Below are 23,290 nucleotides of genomic sequence, written 5' to 3' on the forward strand. Positions count from 1 at the left end.
CCCCCCGACGCGGCCGCCGAGGAGCACCCGCCCAAGCTGCCCGCCGCGCCCTCCGGGAAGAAGGGCGCCTGGGACCACTTCGAGGCCTACTTCCGCCCCGTCACCCTCAACGACGTCCAAATGCTCATGATGCCCGCCAGGTTCCCCTTCTGCCGCGGGGAGCTCGACCCGTGCGTCGTCGTGCCGCTGCCCGGCAGCAGCATCAGCAGCAGCGGCGGCGAGGAGGAGGAGGAGCTGGTGGTGGAGGAGACGTATGACGTGGCCGTCGCCGAGACGAGCTCCTACCTGGGCGTGGGCGGCGAGGAGGTCGTCTGCAACAAGGAGCGCAGCGCGCAGAGTGCGGATTTCGTCAGCAACGTCAGCACCGAGCAGGGCATACATGACGTCGTCGTGCAGCAGCTGGATTGCCCCAGGGACCGCAGCGAGCAGAGCATTGAGCAGCGGATGCAGGAGGTGGTTGCGCAGCGCGAGGAGTGGCCACAGGAGGTGGAGCAAGGTAGTAGCAGCGGTGGCACCGTGTCACCAGTATGCGAGGACGACGACGAGGAGGCAGGGACATCACTGAATTGGCTGCTAGGAGCGAGGCAGCGAGTCGTGCTCACCACCGAGCGCCCAAACAAGAAGAGGAAGCTCCTAGGTGTCGACGCTGGGCTACAGAAACTTGTGCTGCTTCCACGCTTGGGAGCTCGGGCTGGGTCGACGTGCGATGTTTGCTGCTTGGGACAGAGTGCCATGGCCTCCAATAGGATGCTTCGCTGTAGCACCTGCAAGGCCTCCGTGCACCAGAAGTGTTATGGTGTGCATGCCGTGCCAAAGGGCAAGTGGCTCTGCGCTTGGTGCAAGTATGTGGAGTCCGCAGGGGTGTCATCCAAGAGAGAGGCAGCCAGCACCCTGTCGATGCCTTGTGTGCTATGCCCAAAGGGGAAAGGGGCTCTAAAACCTGCAAAACCCGACCCTAGTCGAACTGCAGATGGAGGCAGCCTGCAATTTGCGCACTTGTTTTGTAGCCTTTGGAGACCAGAGGTTCTTGTGGAGGACATGGACTCTATGGAGCCTGTTACCAATATTGGATCTGTACAAGAGAATCCAATCAAAATGGTCTGCACTATTTGCAAGGTTAAGCGGGGTGCATGCGTCCGATGTAGCCATGGTATATACTTCTACTCCCCGTCTCAATTATCACAATTTGAGCTTTCTTTCACTACGTATAATATTTAAGGTTACCCAGACCTTAGTATTGCAGAAAATATTGCTTCAGAAACGCAGCCCCATGTTATATCATTATATTAAGCGTTATATTAACTTCCTGTACATACAATTTATAAAACGAAATAGGTAGTTCTCCCTATCTATTTTTCCTTCTTTTTTTGATCGGGCTTATTTTTCCTTTTTGAAACTTACAGTACACCAAAAACCTACCTTTTTTTTAACAGACAACACAATCCGCCTCAGTTTTGGTATTGAGCTTTGCCTTTTCTGATACTCAGCATGTACTTTATTCTTTCAACTTCAAGTGTTACTTCTTTAATGGAAGGTATCCAAGATAATTTATACTCACATTCCAACAAAAGAGTCATGCCTGAGTAACCCACGATGGTCGAGTAGATGCAGCCTTTTAGTAAGATTTCCCTTGACATCAGTGGTGCCCTAAGTAACCGACGATGTTTTCTGTGTTGTTTTCTCATGGCCACACAAAAGGAATCCTGTTTTTATGTTGATTGATTTCCTTGGCTAGGCGATTGGCCATTATTTCCCTGTGATACTTGTTATTGTCTTGTGTTGATTGACTTGCTTGCCTAAGTAACAGACGATGTTTTCTGTGTTATTTTCTTATGGCCAACCAAACTTACCATTCTTTTTGATATCGCAATGCCCTGAACTCTGTTTGATACATTTCGTTTTTCGATATAGCTGCGCAAGATAGATTAAGCATTGGATTGTATATATACTAAAAGTGTCTCCTAAAAGCTGTTTATATATGATGTATTATATGAAAAGAAACATGTTCAGTTATCTTTGACATTTTTCCTCAACTTTGTGCCAGTTATAAATACTACCACCTATGTTATATATAGCCATGCCAAAGAAATATTACCTCTGTTCCAAAATATAAGCTCTTTTAGAAAGCTAACTTAGCTATGTAAAAAGGGTTATATTTAGGAATGGAGGTAGCATTAGTCTTTCGGCTAATATCCATTGTGCAGAGTTTTGCCCACTTCTGTAGGTTGTTAACGCTAAGCTCCATGTGGTTTTCAGGGTCATGCCGGGCTGCCTTCCATCCTATATGTGCACGAGATTCCAAGCACCAAATGGAGATATGGGGAAAATTTGGACATCCTAATGTGAGATCATTATCTTCAAGCAGTTGCCACAGCCTTATCTAAGTTCTTGTTGTTCATTTTTCATGTTCGTTTTTCAGGTTGAGCTGAAAGCGTTTTGCTCAAAGCATTCTTCAGTTGGGTATGTCAACTCTCTAGAGAAAAGCAATAATGCATCTGAGCAGGGTGCTAGAGAAGTGAGGACAAAAGATGCAAATCTCAGCATTGGAAAGATTCCAAAGCTGAGATTCACACGGAAGAACAAGGACAGATCCATGAACTATGAAACCGGTAGCTTTAACCCTGACAGCCTTATCAAAGTGGAGACGATGGAGCACGGTGCTTTGCCCCGTACTGTTAGAAGTTCAGATACTCAAGCAACCCGAAATATGGAAATGGATACTGATAATCCCTCAGTTAGTAATCTTATGAGAAACTCTGGTGATATTGCTATGGTTCTCAAAAAGGTAACTGCTGATTCAGAACCAAGTTGTTACTCAGGCATTTACTGATTAACCTTTGTGAAGAAAAATATTAATACCTACTGTATTTGCAGCTAATTGACAGAGGGGATGTTAGTGTGAGTGATATAGCATCTGAAGTGGGTATTTCTTCAGCGTCCTTCGAAGCTGCTCTCGTGGTACTTTGGGCATAGCTTATATCTAGCATTAAAAATTAATTTCCGAGCTAGTTTTGTTAATTCTCTGATTTTCAGGGTGAAACTACAACATTTTCCCATGGTTTGAAGTTGAAAATCATCAAGTGGCTTCAAAAGTCTGCACATATACCAGCTGTTGAAGCAATCCCTCTTAAAGAGAGCTCAGAGGTGGTACAAGAGGACAAACTAGATGGGTCTGAGGGTACAAATAGTGTCAATGTGAATAGTTCATTGGTCCCAGTGGAAAAAGAAGCAGCAGTTGAGATGTCGGTTTCTACTGTACCAAAACTCTCACCACCAAGGTCTAATGCCAAAGTTCTGAAAGAAGAGAAGGCAATATGTGCAACTGGAACTACTTTGGAAAATGGAAAAAAAGATATGGCTAAAGGAAGTGCTGATGATTTTTCAAAAGATTTTATTAGAAATCTGTCCCCAGTTGGAAACAAGGATACTTCAAAGGCAGTGCATGAAAAATTGGTATGAAAAAACACACTTTTCAATATTTTGTGAAGCTTTTCTTGTTTCTTGCCTCTGAACTGGTTTGAAGCATTAAATATCAGTGTGTAGATAGTTTCCTCTGATTTTTTCCCTGAATAACTGGTGGCTGTCATCATAACTTAGCAAACATCTTCATTGACTATGTTTCTGCATGCATATCTACGTACCTGCTAACTTTTAAGTATAGTAAATGGGAATAAGAGAGATTTTATCCGCTGTGTTCTTTGAGGGTAGATATATCCTTAGTAGCTCTGATGGGATTTCTTTCAAACTCCACATGGGCAAGTGGCCAAGGCCTAAGGTGATATATATGTATGCTGTTTGCTGTGACTGATTGTGTAGTGTTGCAGGGACCTACTTCGTGCTAAATAACAAGTATATTATCTGAAATTCAACAGTAAAATGGTAGATGAATTTTCTATTAGTGTTCACAAATGGATTGGCCCTTAAATGTACATGTTCTCTACAATTTTGCCACTCACTAGTAAGTTCATGGAATCTTTAGTTTTCCTCTGTCTCTCCCTGCTGCATCAGCTTTTAGGTGTCTTCTTAATTTTTACTGCAAATAGTTCAACAGAGAGCTAACAGATATCTTGTTCTGTTATCATTGTTTGTGTCTCCCTGTTCTGCTAAGGTTGTGAGCTCCAAGTTACCTTGGTTTAATAGGTGGCTGTACTGTCATTATTTACGGCCTTAAGGAAATGACCTTTAGTTATGGATGCAGTTTTGATTCCCATCCTTTTGACAGATACCAAACAGCATCCCTGGCAATGAAGTATTCGGTGCTTCCATGGAGATACCAAATCAACTTGAAGGTAAAAATCTTTTGTTGAACCACTTCTCCTGAGTTCTCGCTGCCTTCTCCACGATCTCTATTACTCTAGAGAGCATTTTAATCGTTTGCTGTCTTATCGTTCTGTGATCTTTTCTGTTGGCCACCACTGGAAGGTCAGTTTTCTTTTGGTTAATTGTTCATTCACAAAACCAAATGAGACAAATTGCCACACAACATTTAGCAAAACCTACAGTTAGAAATCCTTATTTATAGTGTGACCCAGTCTGATATGCCAGCCTGAAAAGAACTTCACAACATTTTCTCTATAGTACCGCACGAGCTCTGAATGATCTGCTCTAGCTTGCCTGCTTGTATTGTAATGAAGTGGCTGCCAACTTTGCGAAAGTTGCAAGCTTGCCTGATGTCCTTATTTTCTGTGCAAATGACGTCTTGGTGGTTGCAAATTTTCAAGTATGCATTTCTCATTCTCTTTGTGTTATAATTTGGACTATATTAGATATTACTAGTTTAACAACTTACAGTGCCTTGCAATGCTGGTCATGACAGCGCCGTTCTACATTTATATATGTGGGCATTTAAGGCTATGTTTGGTTCTTTATTTGTTTTCTATTGGACAAGACCAGTTCTTCCCTGTTGTTACTTGCCATTCAAGGGCTACAATTTGTTGTAAATTTTACCGGTTCAAGAAAAATAGCTATACCAACTAAAAGTTGCCATTTCTGCATATGCCATTTTTCCATATCATTATTTATAATAAGAAAGGTGAAAATGAAGCATACCTCAAAGCCATAGACATTCTCGAATCAACAGAGCTCATCTTGCGCAGAACGGAATTTTGTATAGAAATTCTTAAATATTGCTTAGTTTTATGGACCTGGATGGGAGAGTTAACTCTTATTCACACATAACAGATTGTCGTATATACATTACAGTATTTTCTTATAGTAGATATCTTTTAGCTAACAATTATGTTACCGAATTATTCATGTAAATGTTTGGTATTGTTCTAGTTCTGACAGTATATTATGAACAGCTACATCACTTGGAAGGAAAAATAATGACTTGACAGAGCCTGAACTTGGCTCGGAACTGGAGGGGTGCGTATCTTCATTGGATAAAACCTCTTCTTTGGGTGATAATGTTAAACATGGGTCGAATTCAGATGAAAATGGCGTATGCAATCATCGTGATTGTAATATGGATCATGTTAATGGACAACCCTTTTTCAGGTAAATAATCCAGCTAATTGTGTATTGTCCTATTGTCCTAGTCTGCTATTCTTTATTTAGTCTCAAACCACATTTTCTTTTTGCATGAACAAAGGTCCTCCTATTTTGCCGGGTTGTTGTTGACCCCTTTTTTGCGTCATGCAGCTTTGATGATTCTCATTCTTACATCCATCCATCTATCAAGGAAAAGATTGCTTATCTTTGGGACCATACTTTTAAGCAGAATAAGCAGGCACAGTATCACTCTGGTAAGTTATTAATACTTTCTCCAAATAATTACCTAGTTTTAAGCTATATTGTTGGCACCTTTAATTTTCTTAATGAAATTTGACTTGTCATGCTTTATCTGAATCTGTTTTCTTGGGTCAAATGTTTCTAGAAGGACAATTATGTTCTTCCAGTGAGAAAAGGCACGTGGATTCCTCAATAGAACTAATGGAAACAACAGAAATTGATGTGGCAGACCAAATTTCTAAGGCAAAATCTTTGGGAATTCTTGATCATTCACCTGATGATGAAGTAGAAGGAGAAATGGTGTTCTTACAAGCTAGGCTTCTTGACAATGCTATGGTTCTGAAGCATAGATATGGTAAGTTTTTCCTCTGTTTATGTAGTCTTTGTATCCTTTACTCTTCTGCTGTGGTTTTTAGAATAATTAAACCTTGTCAATTCTTGTGTTGCTCGTTTTACGTCAATGGCCTTCGTGTCAACACTGTCAATGAAACTGTCCCTATATAATGAAGTTATTGCGTATTTCTTTTTCTGAATCACTATAAGTTTGACTCTTGCAGAAGATTTAATAGTGAAGGTTGTTCAGAATCTTTCTCGCGAGTTGAATGTTTTCAGTAAAAGAAAATGGGACTTCATCCTTGTCAATCATTTTCTTCGTGATGTTAGAGAAGCTAAGAAACGTGGCAGAAAGGAGAAGAGACATAAAGAAGCTCAGGCGGTACTAGCTGAAGCTGCAGCTGCTGTTGCAGCCTCCTCACGTAACTCCACTGTGAGAAAAGATGCAAATGATGATGTACTGCATGCTATTCACAAAGTTTCTTGTTGTATTTTTATTGGTCAATTAACAAATGATTTCTGTTGAGAGGATATGTATCTTATTTACTGTTACCCTGTATAGATTTCTCCAAAATTTGGTGCTGGATCTTCAAGAGTTGCCCAGCGGACTCCTTCACTACCACGGCCCAAGGATTCATCAAAGCCATTCAACAGCAAAGTTTCACCAGTTACTAACTTTGGCACTTTCCATATGCCAATTTTATCAAAAGAAAATGCACTCTACTGTGATGTCTGCTTGCGGAGTGAATCTGTGTTGAACAGAATATTTGTCTGCTCCAGATGCAAGGTGCTTTTGATTCTGTTGAGTTTTGAGGTATTATGCTCCATTGTGTTATTAACTTTGACCTGTTGAACAGGCTGCTGTCCACATAGATTGCTATAGAAATCTAGGGATATCTATTGGCCCGTGGAAATGTGAACTCTGCGAAGATATTTCATCAGAAGCTGTTAGCTCTAGTGGTGAAGCTGACTGCAATGACAAATACGTATCCATGGTACGATGTGCTCTGTGCCATGGAACATCTGGTGCTTTTAGAAAGACTATAGATGACCAGTGGATTCATGCCTTCTGTGCTGAGGTACTTCAATCTTTTTCATCTTCTGTTTTCATATGAGTTTCAGTTTTAACTTTTTTTTTTCGTAATATTTTGTTAGTGGTTGTTGGAGACCAAGTACATGAGAGGGCAAGATAATCCAGTGAGCGGAATGGTACACTCGTCTCCTTTAAGCATTGCAATTCCTTCCAGTTTTCATTTTCAAGAGTAGATCAAATTTCCTCTGTTGTTTTGTTGTTCACATTAATATGATGTTCATTTTAAGAAATAAATAGAACTTCCTCTTTCATTTTACTGTCTATATTATCAGAATCAGTTGTTATCCATCAGTGTTCTCATTTCACATTATACTGCATCATCTTGATATTTGGCTATTTAATGTATCTATCAGGAAACCCTTCTAATCTATCTAAGGGAGAAAGATACTTGTTGTGTCTGCATCAGCAAAGTTGGTGTGTGCCTCAAGGTATCACCTGTGCCTGTTTATGTAAGTTAGAGCATGAAGAGACCAGATACTTAGTTTTGATAAGTTTCTCTTTCTGCTATGCAGTGCAATAGTGAGGGCTGCCAGACCACTTTTCATCCTTCTTGTGCTAGAGATGCTGGTTTCTACATGAACATTAAAGGATTTGGGACTACGTTGCAGCACAAAGCATACTGTGCGAAACACAGCACAGAGCAGAAAGAGGTAAGTGCAGCATCAAGACTATTTTGGAGCAATCCATTTCTTTCTTTTGTACCTACGACTAGGTTAATTATTAACATTATATCATGCAAATAAACATGTTACTATATGAAATAGGAAGTGAACTTGGTCCCCTGCAGCACATGTATAGCAAATTGTTAGCTTAAACATGGCGTTACGGTTTTACCATAATGAGGTCAAACAATGTGCATGTGCAAGGGTTAGTAGAATTATGTATCCAATTTGCAGGCTTGATTTCTTTGATTATCTATGCATATTTTCCTGCTAACATTAACCACCAGGGGCATATTTGTTATTTATAGTAATCCTGCGCGTGGTACAGCTATTTTCAGTATCTTATTTTGCTCTTTGAAATTCACACAGACTGATGCCTGGCAGTATGGACCTGAGGAACTCAATAGCTTGAAAAGGATGAGGGTTAGTTTACCTGATACATATTTACTTATTCTTAACTGCATTTCGGTTAACACTAAAAAACTATCAATTAGGAACCAAGTAAAAACTTATTTTGGAAATGATTTGTTCTATCTGCTTGATACATAACATCATATCAGCGTGGCGCTCTATTACTGCAACATATTAATGAGCTGGATACGTAACTAGATTATTATTGTTTAGATCTTCCTTTATTTCTATGTAGTAATGACATCTAAGCTGAAAAATCAACCCTACTAATTGTGGTTAGTGTCATGTCAAGCACGAAAGCACCCCCACCACCCCTTCTCATTGTTTCTCTCTTATCATGGAGTGCTTTTGAAAGATAACTGAAACATATTAAGTTGTGTCGGTGAGATGCACCTGCTAGTTCAATTTATGGTGCTGTACCATCTGTGTTTTGTGTTCTACATGATTCTTCCAAACTGATGTACTAGCCTTGCTTGTGCAATATTTATGTTATGATAAAAGATGTGTCTAGGGAATGCCATTACTTTTAAGTGAACATTGATTAAATGACAATTGAGCCATTATTATATCATTTGCAGGTTGAGTTGGAAAAGTTACGCCTCTTGTGTGAGAGGGTAATTAAGAGAGAGAAGGTGAAGGTATGTCTGGCCATCAATTCTACTTCTCGTTTGGTGCCTTGAAAATTGAAATACATCTTGAGGCTAGATCTTTTTTTTTATGGATGAGGAATCCTTTCTTTTTTCTTTACAAGAATAGTTGGAAATAATACCTCAATACGAATTTATGAGACATCATATGTGTCGTCTTAGAATTCGTTTTGTTGTACTTTTATTTGAAAGTTCACAACCTTATCTATCTACTGTATATGCGTTTTGTTAGAATTCGCTTTGTTGTACTTCTATCTAAAAGTTCACAACCTTATCTGTGGTGTTTTCTTTGATGGTGGTGTTGTGTTGGAATTTTCAGAACGATATTGTTATGGGCCATGTTTAGCATGTCTTAATAGGCAGGAATCACATAACCATAGGATATGGAAATAAGTTACGGAGAGAGTTGTCATAGTAGGCAAGATTTGTCAAGTGAGAAAGATAGAAAAAGTTTGTATCTTGTGCGAAAAGTCGAGCCACCTATATGAAAAGTGATAGTGCAACTCTTTGAATCAAGCAATGAAATAAACAAAAGTTATCTAAGTCTCAGGGCACCTATATGAAGAGCCATTGTGCAACACTTTGAATCAAGGAATGAAATAAACAAAGTTCTCTAAGTCTCGGAACCTTTCTTCGACGTCAGAAACCCACATCAGGACCTGTTACCGGATTAAGTCCTTATCGGTGAACAACTCTGTTCTGGAGGACAACAAAGCACATCCACTTCCACCACCAAATGCGTTCCCACCCCATCCGTTGCCACCCCTGCTACATCCACAGCAACCACCTCCATTCCCCAAGATACCAGTCTCATGAACGGTTTTGCAGCAATTGCCGCTACATCCATCGCAAGTTCACTCCATCCCTACTGAGGCAACCAGTTGGGGAACTTCTTCTGCCCCTTTTTGTGCCACGATGCCCTGGAAACACGCCTCTGCTGGTGGACTCGCCTCTTCCCACTTTTCTGCTCTGGCATCACCCGCCACACATGTTGGGCGCCCCTGCTCCAGCACCTTACCGGATCGGCGCCTTGTACGCTGGTGTCTGGTAGGTGTCTCCAAGTCAGCCTGCAATGCCCTACCACATGACCATGCCAGGTCCCTTCCTGACCCGGACAAACATGGGCACTCCGCTGGTCTCCACAAGCTCGACCTGTTCGACGTTCTTGGTGCCTGCTGCATGGAGTGCATGCAACCTGGAGAGCAGAAGCATACTAGTCAAGCTATATCTCGAGCTGCAGCTGTCTGCGGAAAAGAGCTTTTGCTGATTTGCACAAGGACTCATTTTCCATGTCTCTAGTCGTTCCAACCGTTACCTTATTCGCAATTCGCTGAATTAACGATTTGGATCCATGGTTCGTGCTTTTTCAGTTACGAAGATCAGGGTTGTCTCTTTATGTATGCTCTTTTTCTTTTTTAGTAAGTCTCGAACTTCTGTGCACAGAAACATGTAATCCTGTAAGTGTTTGATGATCTGCGTAGTGAGAAAATATGTTGTTTATTTCTTCCTCCGATTCCGATTCGCAATTTGTCACTTCGGAGAAGGAGCTAACTGGAAAAAGTAACCAAAGCCTGTATCAGCCAAGAACCTTGTCTCTTTTGTCTCATCCACTCCAAAGGGGGCGCCCCTTCTGCCTTCCCATCTGTCCTCTTCTTGTGCTACTTCTCTTTGCCAAATCAGTTAACTCATCTTTTCTCCCTGACTGATTCTTTTTTCTTCTACTTTTTAGAAAAATGTTATCATGTACTGTTTCCAATTTATGTCAAACATGTACCCAGCTGCTTGACCCTATGAGGTTTTGGTCGACATGCAGCATCTGTTGTTACCTCCATAAATTTCAGTTCTGCAGTCATGCATGTGGTTGGGTTGGTGCCCAGAAAAAGGGGTGGGGTGTTGTTTGTGTTTTAGATCTGACCTTTAATTGTTAGCAGCAGGATTGGTTGAATTGAATTGATTATATTTTGGTGGCCGTTTACTCCATTTCAATTGGTTTTAAAATCTTACCTTTAATTGTTAGAAGATTTGTTGATCAGATTCGATTATACTATTTGGCATAGTCAGCCAGCCTGGTAACTGCTAAAAAAATCGTAAGTACATTAGGGAAAGGAAAAGCCCAGTCACAATCACCCTTGGTCATGGCTTCATCGCCTATTGTCCCTCCAGTTTTGTATACAAGCCCACTATCTGAATTTCTAGATACCAAGAAAACAAAGTTTGCATGTAACGTTTCTCTATGGATGCATGTAACGTTTACATTAATGAGCATCATTGTACGAGGTAGAAATCTAATCAATTCTTCTCGGGGTGAGATAGTGGCCTTGTATAGATGCAAATTGCACTTTTGATAGTGGCCTTGTATTCAAGACTGAAGAGAGTATTAGGTTTTGTGCATGTGAATACCCCTTCCAGTTTTGTTTTTATTCATCACTCTAAAGCTTACTCAAATATTTTATCTTCTGTTGCGAACAGTTTGCCCTGATGATTTTCTATTCATAACATAATCTTATTTACCGTGTTATTATTTTGCCAGAGAGAGACAGTTCTGTGTGACCATGACATACTCGCCAAAACGAAGGATACTGTTGTTTTCTCCTACCTTGCACCTGGAGCTAGTTCAGAATCTGCCACTACTTCAGTTAATAATAAATCATACAGTGGAACCGTGCAAAGATCTGACGATGTCACGGTGGATAGCAGTATTTCTGGGAAGAAAACCGTCAGGTTTTCTCTTAATAATGGAGATGCTGAGAGAAACACAGCTGATAGCTCAAGGACACTGATATCTTTCAAACGGAAGTTGAGTGAGAGGGGACCACTTGCTGGCAAGCAACTTCCACAAAGATCAGTGAGTGCCCTACAGAAATTGGAAGATGGAGAACAGAAAATAAAAGATAAGGTTTGTACTGTTCTTGCCAGTTGTCTGATTATTTCTGACACCAAGCTAATGCACAACACATGATTTTGCAGCAGATAGAAACCTTTCAAAAGGAGCTTATTATGACATCTGATCAAGCATCAACGCAGAACCAACGCCTTCCAAAAGGATATGTATATGTTCCCCGTGATTCTCTTTCTAAAGAGAAACCATGGAAACGGAATACACAAACCCATGAACCACATGAGCCTGGTGGATAGGCACATTTGAGATCAAGATGGTTATTTTCTCTCATGGAAACCCGCAAAATGTTTGCATGCTTAGTGTTCTCATCTGGAAAGCACAAGCATCAAGCAGTTCTGTCATGTGCTTTTCTCGTGAGGATTACCAGCAACAAATGATACCATCGGAACCAAGCTGTAGAATGATGCAAACCGTGCTATTGTGGAATTGTTTGGTGTGGGATCATGACTAGAATGCCTGGTCACTTGGATCAATGCAAACATAGGTGCATTTCACCCCACCAGGGGTTATACAAAGATGCCTCTCACCTGTGTATATAGATTGGTCGTTTAGAGTACAGCTTTTGTAAATTTTCTTTGTACATTCCTACCTTTACAAATGCACAGTGTAGTTATGCAAAAAATAGTGAGAATTACCATTGCTTTTTGGTTGTAGAAGAAAAGAAGGGAACTTGGGATGACTGCAGTGGTGACGTTCCTTCGTATGATTGGGAAGACAGCAGTATCTAACAAGGTCTGATTCATGTTATTTGTAGGGATGGAGACAGTGAAAGCAGTTGAATAGACTGGATCAGCTACCACTGTTGAGCAGCCAGGTACCAGTGAGAAGTTGGTATTAGCACTGATCAAGATTATTCTTTTCTATGTTGGTTCGTACTGGGTGATTAGATGGAACCAGTAGGTTTTTAAACATGTTCCTAGGGTTAACTTGATTTATGCTGTCAAGATAACAGCAAAGGGGAAGTTAACTAGCAAGTCTGGCGTGTTTGTCAGATACTCAGATGTTAACTTGCATGTTGGATCCAGATTTTTTGGTCTGAGACTGGTGTTTTCTGCTTGCCGTCCAGATTTGTAACTGTGCTCAGTTGTGGTCGGTGGTGTTCAAAGCTATACTGGCAATGTAGAACAGCTGTTCATTTTGTAATGGTAATTTTTTTTTTCTGCATTGGTTGTGCTTGAACCTTTTTGTTTGCATTGGTTGTGCTTGAGCGTTGATGGGTCGTGCCTGCTCTGTCCAGGCGGAAATGGGCTTGCGTGCATCCTGTCATTTTATTCATAGAGTAGACATTGATGTGGCGATTTCTCTTCCAAAGCATCTTGTGGAAGCTGCATTTTGTGGAGCTAGGGATGACAATCTAGCATGGATTCATGTCTTGGGCGACAATCGCGTTCTATGTTTGTGCTGTTGCATTGGGCTACCGTGCTTGGGTTGAGGTAGACCTGGCAACTTAGGTCCTGCATGCTGTTCGTAGGGCGTACTTGATATTCCAATGCTTCACGTGTACTACTTTTGTTCTAAATTAAGTGTTGCAATTTTATTTAGAATTTAGATATGGATGTGTGCATTGTAGTGTACTTTGTCTAGGAACCTTATTTTGGTTGTAACGGATCCAATAGGTGTCTCCTGATTCGACAGGGCCACCTTTTGGCATATACTCCCCCGTCTAAAAATTCCATCTAAAAGTAAGTGTCTCAAGTTTTTCTAGATATGGATGTGTGTGCAACTAAAATATGTTTATGTACATCCATATCTAGATAAAACTAAAACATTTATTTTTTTATAGAGGCAGTATGTGTTTGGAGTATTTTTAAATAACTGCGAAAAGTCGTTTTGGGTCATGGGCACCAGTGCTTTTAGTGAATTTTTTTTTTTTAAAATTATATTTATATATTTCAAAAATTATGTAACAAAATTCAAGTAGGCTAATGATGTATTCCCACAACGTTTTCCTTTTTTCGCTTTTTTTCTGATGTATTATTTCTTTAGCTTTCCTTTTTTAAAGTTTTGTAAAGTTTGAAAATATTTTGAAAATCTGAATCTGAACAAATTTGGAAATATAAACAAATTTAAAATTGAACATTTTTTGAATACATCTTAAAATTGAACAATTTTAAATATTTGAACACTTTTTGGACTTGAAATTTGTTTGAACTTGAACTTTTTTCGAGATTGAACATTTTTCTAGATTGAACATTTATACGAAAATTTCTTTTTTTATAAAATTTGAATATTTTTTGAATATGAATATTTTTGAGATTCGACATTTTTTACATTTTTACATTTTATATTAATTTTTTTTCTAAAATTAATTTCTTAAAAATGCACATTTTTCAAAAAAAAACTTAAGAAATAAAAAAGAAACCGGAAAGAAAAAAGAAACAGAAAACAAAAAAAAGAAAACAAGAATAAAGAAAAAAAGCAAATTGGGCCGATCAGGCCGTCCTATACCGCACGCGGGGGTGCGGCGTGCCGACCTAGTCGTCATATAGGATTGGCGGTTCGATCAACCTAGTTTGATGTGTAACTCACGTCCAACTAAGGCAAAATGATATGCAATGTAATTTTCATATGCACGAATCATGATGCAAGTCTAACGGTCGTCGAGTTGATTTTGCCCTAACTTAGTTCCCGGCTAACCGGGGCATAGCAATCTGGTATAGGATATTAGGATTTGCCCAAAACACAGGCAGTACCGTCATCCATCTCCCTCCGTACCACGACGACGGGTCGAAGGCAAGCGCAGATCACTCATCATCCCCACAGCCCAACTACCTGTCGCGAGCGTTGTCCCTTATCATGCCATATCGCCGGAGACTTTTCCAGACGCGCCCGAGACTTACTTTTCCCGGCATATTTGGCAGGCGATTCGCCGGATCCGGGGCGCCGCCGCCAAAGCCCATGCGAGCCTCTCCTTCGGCTCTGGTTGGCGGTGCGGCCTGGCCGGCCCCAAAAATGCTCTCGCCGTGTTCGTTTGGCATCTCTCTCGTCCCCGGCAACGCCCACTGCCGCGCCCGGTCGACCACGAAGCGTGTGCACAGCTCCTGAATGTATATGTCTCTGTATCGACCTTCTCCATCGGCATTTCTATCTCTGGGACTGGTGAGCAGGACGGCCACCAATGGTCAGCGCCGCCGAAGCTTTTGGAAGGAATATTTCCCTTGCCAGTGTTGAACGATGCCGATGACGACGATAGGGATGATGATTGTGGTGGCTTCCGATCGACGGGGTCACGTCGGTTGTCTGCTTCCCGTGGCTCCGTCGCTCTCAGCGAACACGCCGGATAACACCACCGATTCGATCCCATCGACCATCTACAGTTACACCACCGGCACCAGCATTGCTAGCCGATCATTCGTTTTGCGGCCACGCAACACCTTTCGACGCACTACTAGCACGAGAGCAACGCGCACTGAGTTCTTGTGGCATCTTTTTGAACGCGGTAGTTCTTTCCGACCTAAGCTTTTCATGTTCCGTGGGTAAAATGGCCGATCATGTCGTGCCTTATATGAGGCCACCAGCCATTCTACCAGTATGAACGTACACGATTCCGAGCGCGTAATGATCAAACCGGTCTGCAATATTCTTGGTTAAGAGATAAACGATGGTGACACGGAGAGTCCCATCGCTTGTCGTAGGTTCAGTACTCGAGATGACCGGATCGACACGGTCCCTTGTTCAATCGGCTAATCGCCGAGACGGATGAGACGGCAGCCGTACTCCGCCGGGCATGTGGTGCCTATATATGAGAGCATCTTCAGCCGTTGGCGCTCTTCACGGTCAAATCCGATGGTAAATAGTGTCGGATTGGACGAAACTTTTTACTGGGGAGCGTCGAAGTTACAGTCGTCTCCCCGGTAGACACTCGTTAGTTTGGAAACGTCCAAAATCAAATATCTAGCATAGTTCGGTGAATTTGACCAGTTTTCTCAACATTTGGCTTATTTTTACAAATAAAACATGACAAGTTTTCAAACAAATCAAATGAAAACTAGTTGGTGTTGCCTCGAAGCGTCCATATGTGCTCCACCAGATCATCCTGCAGCTGTTGATGCATTGTGGAGTCTCGAATCTCCTGACGCATAGCGATGAACGCAGCCCACGATGCCGGCACCTGGTGGTTAGACTGTGCAAGAAGACCCTCTCTTTCATATGGTGTAGCTTGTTTGCTCAGAGGAACCAGATACTTTCGCTCATTCTCGATAATCATGTTGTGTAAGCACACACAACAGTTCATCACCTCCCACATCTGATCTTTGGACCAAGTCAAAGCGGGGAATCAGACTACATCAAATCTCTACCGGAGGACACCAAATGCACGCTCAACGTCCTTTCGGCAATCTTCTTCTTCCTCGACAAACTCCACCTCCTTCGGGAGGGCTAGGTCAAGATAGTACCCCTTGTTGTACTGCCAGCCATTGATCACAAAGTTAACCGGGGGAGCATGACCCTCAACAAGCTTGGAGAAGATCGGCGAGCACTGCAAGACGTTGATATCGTTGTTGGATCCCGGCATACCAAAGAAGGAGTGCTAAATCCAAAGATTCATATATGGGAAGTCATTTTCAGGTTTACCGGAAAAGTTCGGGATTTTTCGGTATTGTACCGGAGGTTCTAGAAGGTTCCGGAGGGTACCATAGTGGGGCCCACCTATCCCGGACGACCAACATGGACCGGAGGGGTCGCATAGGCCCACATGGGCCATGCACACCAGCCCCCAAGGCCCATGTGGTTGTACCAAGTGGATAAGATCAAATCCCTTGAAAATAGGGACTTAACTTGGGGGGGGGAAGTTCCCCCCTTGTTTTGGCCGACCCTTGGGCTTGGAGGAGGGGCCAAGGCAGCCCCCACGCCTATATAAGAGGGAGGGGAGGGCTGGGGCGCAGCACATCATCCCCCCAAGCCCTAGCCGCCCCTCTCTCCCTCCTCCTTCTTCCCCGCGCAGGCTTGGCGAAGCCCTGCAGAAATTTCTCCTCCACCTCCACCACCACGCCGTCGTGCTGCTGGGATTCCGAGGAGATCTACCACACCTCCGCTGCCCGCTGGAACGGGAGAGGGAGGAGCTTCATCGACACCGTACGCGCGACCGAGTACGGAAGTGCTGCCGGATTGCAGCACCGGGGACGATCGTCTACACCAACAACGAGATTAATCTCGTAGGCTTTGGAATCTTCGAGGGTTAGTCTCATCTCCATCTCGTTGCTTCGATCTTGTAGATTAGATCTTGGGTGTTCCATAGATTAGATCTTGGATTTATTCGTCTTTGCGGTAGGAATTTTTTTGTTTTCTATGCTACGAACCCCATCAGAAGGCTCCTCCATCGACACCACCGCCATCTTCATCAACGCTGCTGTCTCCCATGAGGAGGGAGTAGTTCTCCATCGAGGCTAAGGGCTGTACCGGTAGCTATGTGGTTAATCTCTCTCCTATGTACTTCAATACAATGATCTCATGAGCTGCCTTACATGATTGAGATTCATATGAGCTTTGTATCACTATTAGTCTATGTGCTACTCTTGTGATGTTATTAAAGTAGTCTATTCCTCCTTCACGGTGTAATGGTGACAGTGTGTGCATCGTGTAGTACTTGGCGTAGGCTATGATCATAATCTCTTGTAGGTTATGGATCGAGTTAATTATTACTATGATAGTATTAATGTGATTTATTCCCCCTTCATAGTGTGATGGTGACAGTGTGCATGCTATGTTAGTACTCGGTTTAAATTGCAAAGATCTATTATGCTCTAAAGGTTACTTAAATATGAATGTCGAATGTTGTGGAGCTTGTTAACTCCGGCATTCAGGTGCTCTTGTAGCCCTACACAACGAATGGTGTTCATTATCAAACAAGAGTATATGTAGCACAAAGGAAGAGAACTTATTTATTTATGTGATCAATGTTGAGAGTGTCCACTAGTGAAAGTATGATCCCTAGGCCTTGTTTCCAAATACCGCAATCATCGCTTGTTTACTTGTTTTACCGCATCTTTACTTCCCGCAATATTACTACCATCAACCGCACGCCAGCAAGCACTTTTCTCGGCGCCATTACTACTGCTCATATTCATTCATACCACTTGTATTTCACTATCTCTTCGTCGAACTAGTGCACCTATACATCTGACAAGTGTATTAGGTGTGTTGGGGACACAAGAGACTTCTTGTATCGTGATTGCAGGGTTGCTTGAGAGGGATATGTTTGACCTCTTCCTCCCTGAGTTCGATGAACCTTGGGTGATCCACTTAAGGGAAACTTGCTGTTGTTCTACAAACCTCTGCTCTTGGAGGCCTAACACTGTCTACAAGAATAGAAGCACCCGTAGACATCAAGCACTTTTCTGGCGCCGTTGCCGGGGAGGAAAGGTAAAAGGCACTCATACTCCGGTCCCAGGTAAAGTACTTTTCTGTTGCCGTTGTGTGAGTGTTCGAAGCTATTTCCTTTAGATCCTGCAATTGCATCTTTTTGTTTCTTGTTTTACACTAGTAAGGCATAATGGAAAACATCTGTGAGCTTTTTGTACTATTTCCTGAGTCAAGACATGAATGGTTTAATACGAAAATTTAAAAACCTATGGAACCTTATTTGCATGCTAGTAGCAATGATATTAGTATGAACGCTTCGAACACCATTGTTGCTAATGATATGGAAAATTCTAAGCTTGGGGAAGCTGGTTTTGATGAGCATGATATTTTTAGTCCCCCAAGCATTGAGGAGAAAATTTTCTTTGATGATACTTTGCCTCCTATTTATGATGATTATAATGATAGTGGTCTTTTGGTGCCGCCTACTATGGAGAGTAAATTTTATTATGATGATGAGAATAATAATGATAGCTACTTTGTTGAATTTGCTCCCACTACAATTAATAAGAATGACTATGCTTATGTTGGGAGTAGTAATTATTTTATGCATGAGACTCATGATAAGAATGCTTTATTTGATAGTTATATTATTGAATTTGTTCATGATGCCACTGAAAGTTATTATGAGAGAGGAAAATATGGTTGTAGAAATTTTCATGTTACTAAAACACCTCTCTATATGCTAATTTTTTTGAAGTTACACTTGTTTTTATCTTTCTATGCTTGTTGCATCATGCTTCATGAATTTGTTTATTTACAAGATTCCTATGCATAGGAAGCATGTTAGGCTTAAATTTGTTTTGAATTTGCTTCTTGATGCTCTCTTTTGCTTCAACTCTTATTTCTTGCGAGTGCATCATTAAAACTGATGAGCCCATCTTAATGGCTATAAAGAAAGCGCTTCTTGGGAGATAACCCATGTATTTATTTTACTACAACAACTTTGTTTTATATTTGAGTCTTGGAAGTTGTTACTACTGTAGCAACCTCTCCTTATCTTTATTTTATTTCATTGTTGTGCCAAGTAAAGTCTTTGATAGTAAAGTCAATACTAGATTTGGATTATCGCGCAGTAAACAGATTTCTTGCTCGTCACGAATTTCAATATGCCTCTCTCGTAGGTAACTCAGAAAAATCTGCCAATTTACGTGCGTGATCCTCAGATATGTACGCAACTTTCATTCAATTTGAGCATTTTCATCCGAGCAAGTCCGGTGCCTCTTAAAAATTCGTCTTTACGGACTCGTTCTGTTTTGACATATTCCGCCTTTTATTTCGCATTGCCTCTTTTGCTGTGTTGGATGGATTTCTTTGTTCCATTAACTTCCAGTAGCTTTGGGCAATGTCCAGAAGTGTTAAGAATGATTGTGTCACCTCTGAATATGTGAATTTTTGTTTATGCACTAACCCTCTAATGAGTTTGTTTTGAGTTTGGTGTGGAGGAAGTTTTCAAGGGTCAAGAGAGAAGGATGATATACTATGATCAAGAAGAGTGAAAAGTCTAAGCTTGGGGATGCCCCCGTGGTCCATCCCTGCATATTTCAAGAAGACTCAAGCATCTAAGCTTGGGGATGCCCAAGGCATCCCCTTCTTCATCGACAACTTACCAGGTTTCTTCTCTTGAAACTATATTTTTATTCGGTCACATCTTATGTGCTTTACTTGGAGCGTCTGTGTGCTTTTATTTTCGTTTCGTTATTTTCATTCTCTGAATAAATGCTTGTGTGGGAGAGAGACACGCTCCGCTGTTGCATATGAACACATGTGTTCTTAGCTTTATTCTTAATGTTCATGGCGAAGGTTGAAACTGCTTCGTTCATTGTTATATGGTTGGAAACATAAAATGCTGCATGTGGTAATTGGTATAATGGCTTGAATAATTTGATACTTGGCAATTGTTGTGCTCATATAGATCATGTTTAAGCTCTTGCATCATGTACTTTGTACCTATTAATGAAGAACTACATAGAGCTTGTTAAAATTTGGTTTGCATGATTAGTTTCTCTAGAGTCTAGATATTTTCTGGTTAAGGTGTTTGAACAACAAGGAGATGATGTAAAGTCTTATAATGCTTGCAATATGTTCATGTGTAAGCTTTGCTGCACCATTTTATACTTGATTTTGCTTCAAACAACCTTGCTAGCCTAGCCTTGTATTGAGAGGAATTCTTCTCGTGCATCCAAATCCTTGAGCCAAAAACTATGCCATTTGTGTCCACCATACCTACCTACCACATGGTATTTCTCTGCCATTTCAAAGTACATTACTTGAGTGCTACCTTTAAAATTCTATTCTTTGCCTTTACAATATATAGCTCATGGGACAAATAGCCTTAAAAACTATTGTGGTGAAGAATATGTACTTATGTGTCTTATCTCTTAATAAGTTGCTTGTTGAGCGGTAACCATGTTTCGGGGACGCCATCAACTTTTACCTTTGTTGAATATCATGTGAGTTGCTATGCATGTTCGTCTTGTCTGAAGTAAGGGCGATTTTCATGATCAAATGGTTTGAGTATGCATAATGTTAGAGAAGAACATTGGGCCGCTAACTAAAGCCATGATTCATGGTGGAAGTTTCAGTTTGGACAACTAATCCTCAATCTCTTATGAGAATTTTAATTGTTGTTGAATGCTTATGCATTAAAGAGGAGTCCATTATCTGTTGTCTATGTTGTCCCGGTATGGATGTCTAAGTTGAGAATAATCAAAAGCGATAAATCCAATGCGAGCTTTCTCCTTAGACCTTTGTACATGCGGCATAGAGGTACCCCTTTGTGACACTTGGTTGAAACATATGCTATGCAATGATAATCCGTGTTAATCCAAGCTAATTAGGACAAGGTGCGAGCACTATTGGTATACTATGCATGAGGCTTGCAACTTATAGGACATCTTATACATAACACATATGCTTTATTACTACCGTTGACAAAATTGTTTCTTGTTTTCAAAATGAAAAGCTCTAGCACAAAAATAGTAATCCATGCTTCCCTCTGCGAAGGGCCTATCTTTTACTTTATTGTTGAGTCAGTTTACCCATTCTTTCTATCTTAGAAGCAAACACTTGTATCAACTGTGTGCATTGATTCTTACATGTTTACCTATTGCACTTGTTATATTACTTTGTGTTGACAATTATCCATGAGATATACATGTTACAAGTTGAAAGCAATTGCTGAAACTTAATCATCCTTTGTGTTGCTTCAATGCTTTTACTAAGAATTTATTGCTTTATGAGTTAACTCTTATGCAAGACTTATTGATGCTTGTCTTGAAAGTACTATTCATGAAAGTCTTTGTTATATGGTTCATTTTTTTACTCATTGTCTTTACCATTGCTTTGAATCGCTGCATTCATCTCATATGCTTTACAATAGTATGATCAAGATTATGTAAGTAGCATGTCACTTCAGAAATTATTCTTGTTATCGTTTACCTACTCGAGGGCGAGTAGGAACTAAGCTTGGGGATGCTTGATACGTCTCAAACATATCTATAATTACTGATGTTCCATGCTAGTTTTATGACAATACCTACATGTTTTGTTCACACTTTATATCGTTTTGATGCATTTTCCGGAACTAACCTATTGACGAGATGCCGAAGGGCCGCTTGCTCGTTTTTCGCTGTTTTTGGTTTCGTAAATCCTAGTAAGGAAATATTCTCGGAATCGGACGAAATCAATGCCCAGCATCCTATTTTTCCACGAAGCTTCCAGAACACCCGAGAGCCAGCAGAGGAGAGCCACAGGGCCACCAGATGATAGGGTGGTGCGGCCAGGGCCTGGGCCGCGCCCCCCTATTGTGTCACCGCCTCGTCAGCCCTCCGACTCCGCCTCTTCGCCTATTTAAAGGTCCCTGACCTAAAACCTCGATACGGAAAAGCCACGGTACGAGAAACTTTCCGCAGCCGCCGCCATCGCGAAGCCAAGATCTGGGGGACAAGAGTCTCTGTTCCGGCACGCCGCCGGGACGGGGAAGTGCCCCCGGAAGGCTCCTCCATCGACACCACCGCCATCTTCATCAACGCCGCTGTCTCCCATGAGGAGGGAGTAGTTCTTCATCGAGGCTAAGGGCTGTACCGGTAGCTATGTGGTTAATCTCTCTCCTATGTACTTCAATACAATGATCTCATGAGCTGCCTTACATGATTGAGATTCATATGAGCTTTGTATCACTATTAGTCTATGTGCTACTCTTGTGATGTTATTAAAGTAGTCTATTCCTCCTTCACGGTGTAATGGTGACAGTGTGTGCATCGTGTAGTACTTGGCGTAGGCTATGATCATAATCTCTTGTAGGTTATGGATCGAGTTAATTATTACTATGATAGTATTGATGTGATTTATTTCCCCTTCATAGTGTGATGGTGACAGTGTGCATGCTATGTTAGTACTCGGTTTAAATTGCAAAGATCTATTATGCTCTAAAGGTTACTTAAATATGAATGTCGAATGTTGTGGAGCTTGTTAACTCCGGCATTGAGGTGCTCTTGTAGCCATACACAACGAATGGTGTTCATTATTAAACAAGAGTATATGTATCACAAAGGAGGATAACTTATTTATTTATGTGATCAATGTTGAGAGTGTCCACTAGTGAAAGTATGATCCCTAGGCCTTGTTTCCAAATACTGCAATCATCGCTTGTTTCATTGTTTTACTCGCATCTTTACTTCCCGCAATATTACTACCATCAACTGCATGCCAGCAAGCACTTTTCTGGCACCGTTACTACTGCTCATATTCATTCATACCACTTGTATTTCACTATCTCTTCGCCGAACTAGTGCACCTATAGATCTGACAAGTGTATTAGGTGTGTTGGGGACACAAGAGACTTCTTGTATCGTGATTGCAGGGTTGCTTGAGAGGGATATCTTTGACCTCTTCCTCCCTGAGTTCGATAAACCTTGGGTGATCCACTTAAGGGAAACTTGCTGCTGTTCTACAAACCTCTGCTCTTGGAGGGCCAACACTGTCTACAAGAATAGAAGCACCCGTAGACATCAACGCGAAAGTGGAAGCTTCCGAACGTCATCTCCATTGGCTCCTCCAGGTGCGCATATGCATCCACACGGGCGGGAGGGTGAGGTATAAAACCAACGAGATCGGTTTTGATCTGTTTACCTCCATCCATCGCGTTGCTTGC

At 41.4% G+C, this 23,290-nt stretch overlaps 1 protein-coding gene across 2 annotated transcripts; it reads left to right on the top strand.

Annotated features, from left to right (window-relative positions):
* The first annotated feature begins 331 nt into the window (after window positions 1-331).
* On the top strand, window positions 332-12,837 carry LOC124693274. 2 transcript variants are annotated; one of them, XM_047226751.1, is made up of 19 exons: window positions 332-1,150; window positions 2,257-2,342; window positions 2,420-2,785; window positions 2,875-2,958; window positions 3,034-3,453; window positions 4,223-4,289; window positions 5,304-5,499; window positions 5,644-5,747; window positions 5,879-6,088; window positions 6,291-6,523; window positions 6,629-6,853; window positions 6,924-7,145; window positions 7,222-7,275; window positions 7,513-7,587; window positions 7,672-7,809; window positions 8,191-8,244; window positions 8,811-8,870; window positions 11,410-11,775; window positions 11,850-12,837. In XM_047226751.1, exons 1-19 carry the CDS (start codon window positions 445-447, stop codon window positions 12,012-12,014), a joined length of 3,831 nt encoding a protein of 1,276 aa, XP_047082707.1. In that variant the 5' UTR covers window positions 332-444; the 3' UTR covers window positions 12,015-12,837. The 2 variants fall into 2 exon arrangements, with proteins under 2 accessions (XP_047082707.1, XP_047082708.1); XM_047226752.1 differs by having other exon boundaries at window positions 6,291-6,499; window positions 11,847-12,837.
* Window positions 12,838-23,290: the final 10,453 nt, after the last annotated feature.

This window comes from Lolium rigidum, chromosome 2 (assembly GCF_022539505.1).
Source record: "Lolium rigidum isolate FL_2022 chromosome 2, APGP_CSIRO_Lrig_0.1, whole genome shotgun sequence".
Lineage (NCBI taxonomy): Eukaryota > Viridiplantae > Streptophyta > Magnoliopsida > Poales > Poaceae > Lolium > Lolium rigidum.

Bases quoted from the DNA above. Each gene is read 5' to 3' on its own strand.
- LOC124693274 (XM_047226751.1), top strand. From the start codon at position 445: ATGCAGGAGGTGGTTGCGCAGCGCGAGGAGTGGCCACAGGAGGTGGAG. The intron at 1,151-2,256 runs GTATATACTTCT...TGTGGTTTTCAG, and splicing joins ATGCGTCCGATGTAGCCATG to GGTCATGCCGGGCTGCCTTC. The intron at 7,810-8,190 runs GTAAGTGCAGCA...AAATTCACACAG, and splicing joins ACAGCACAGAGCAGAAAGAG to ACTGATGCCTGGCAGTATGG.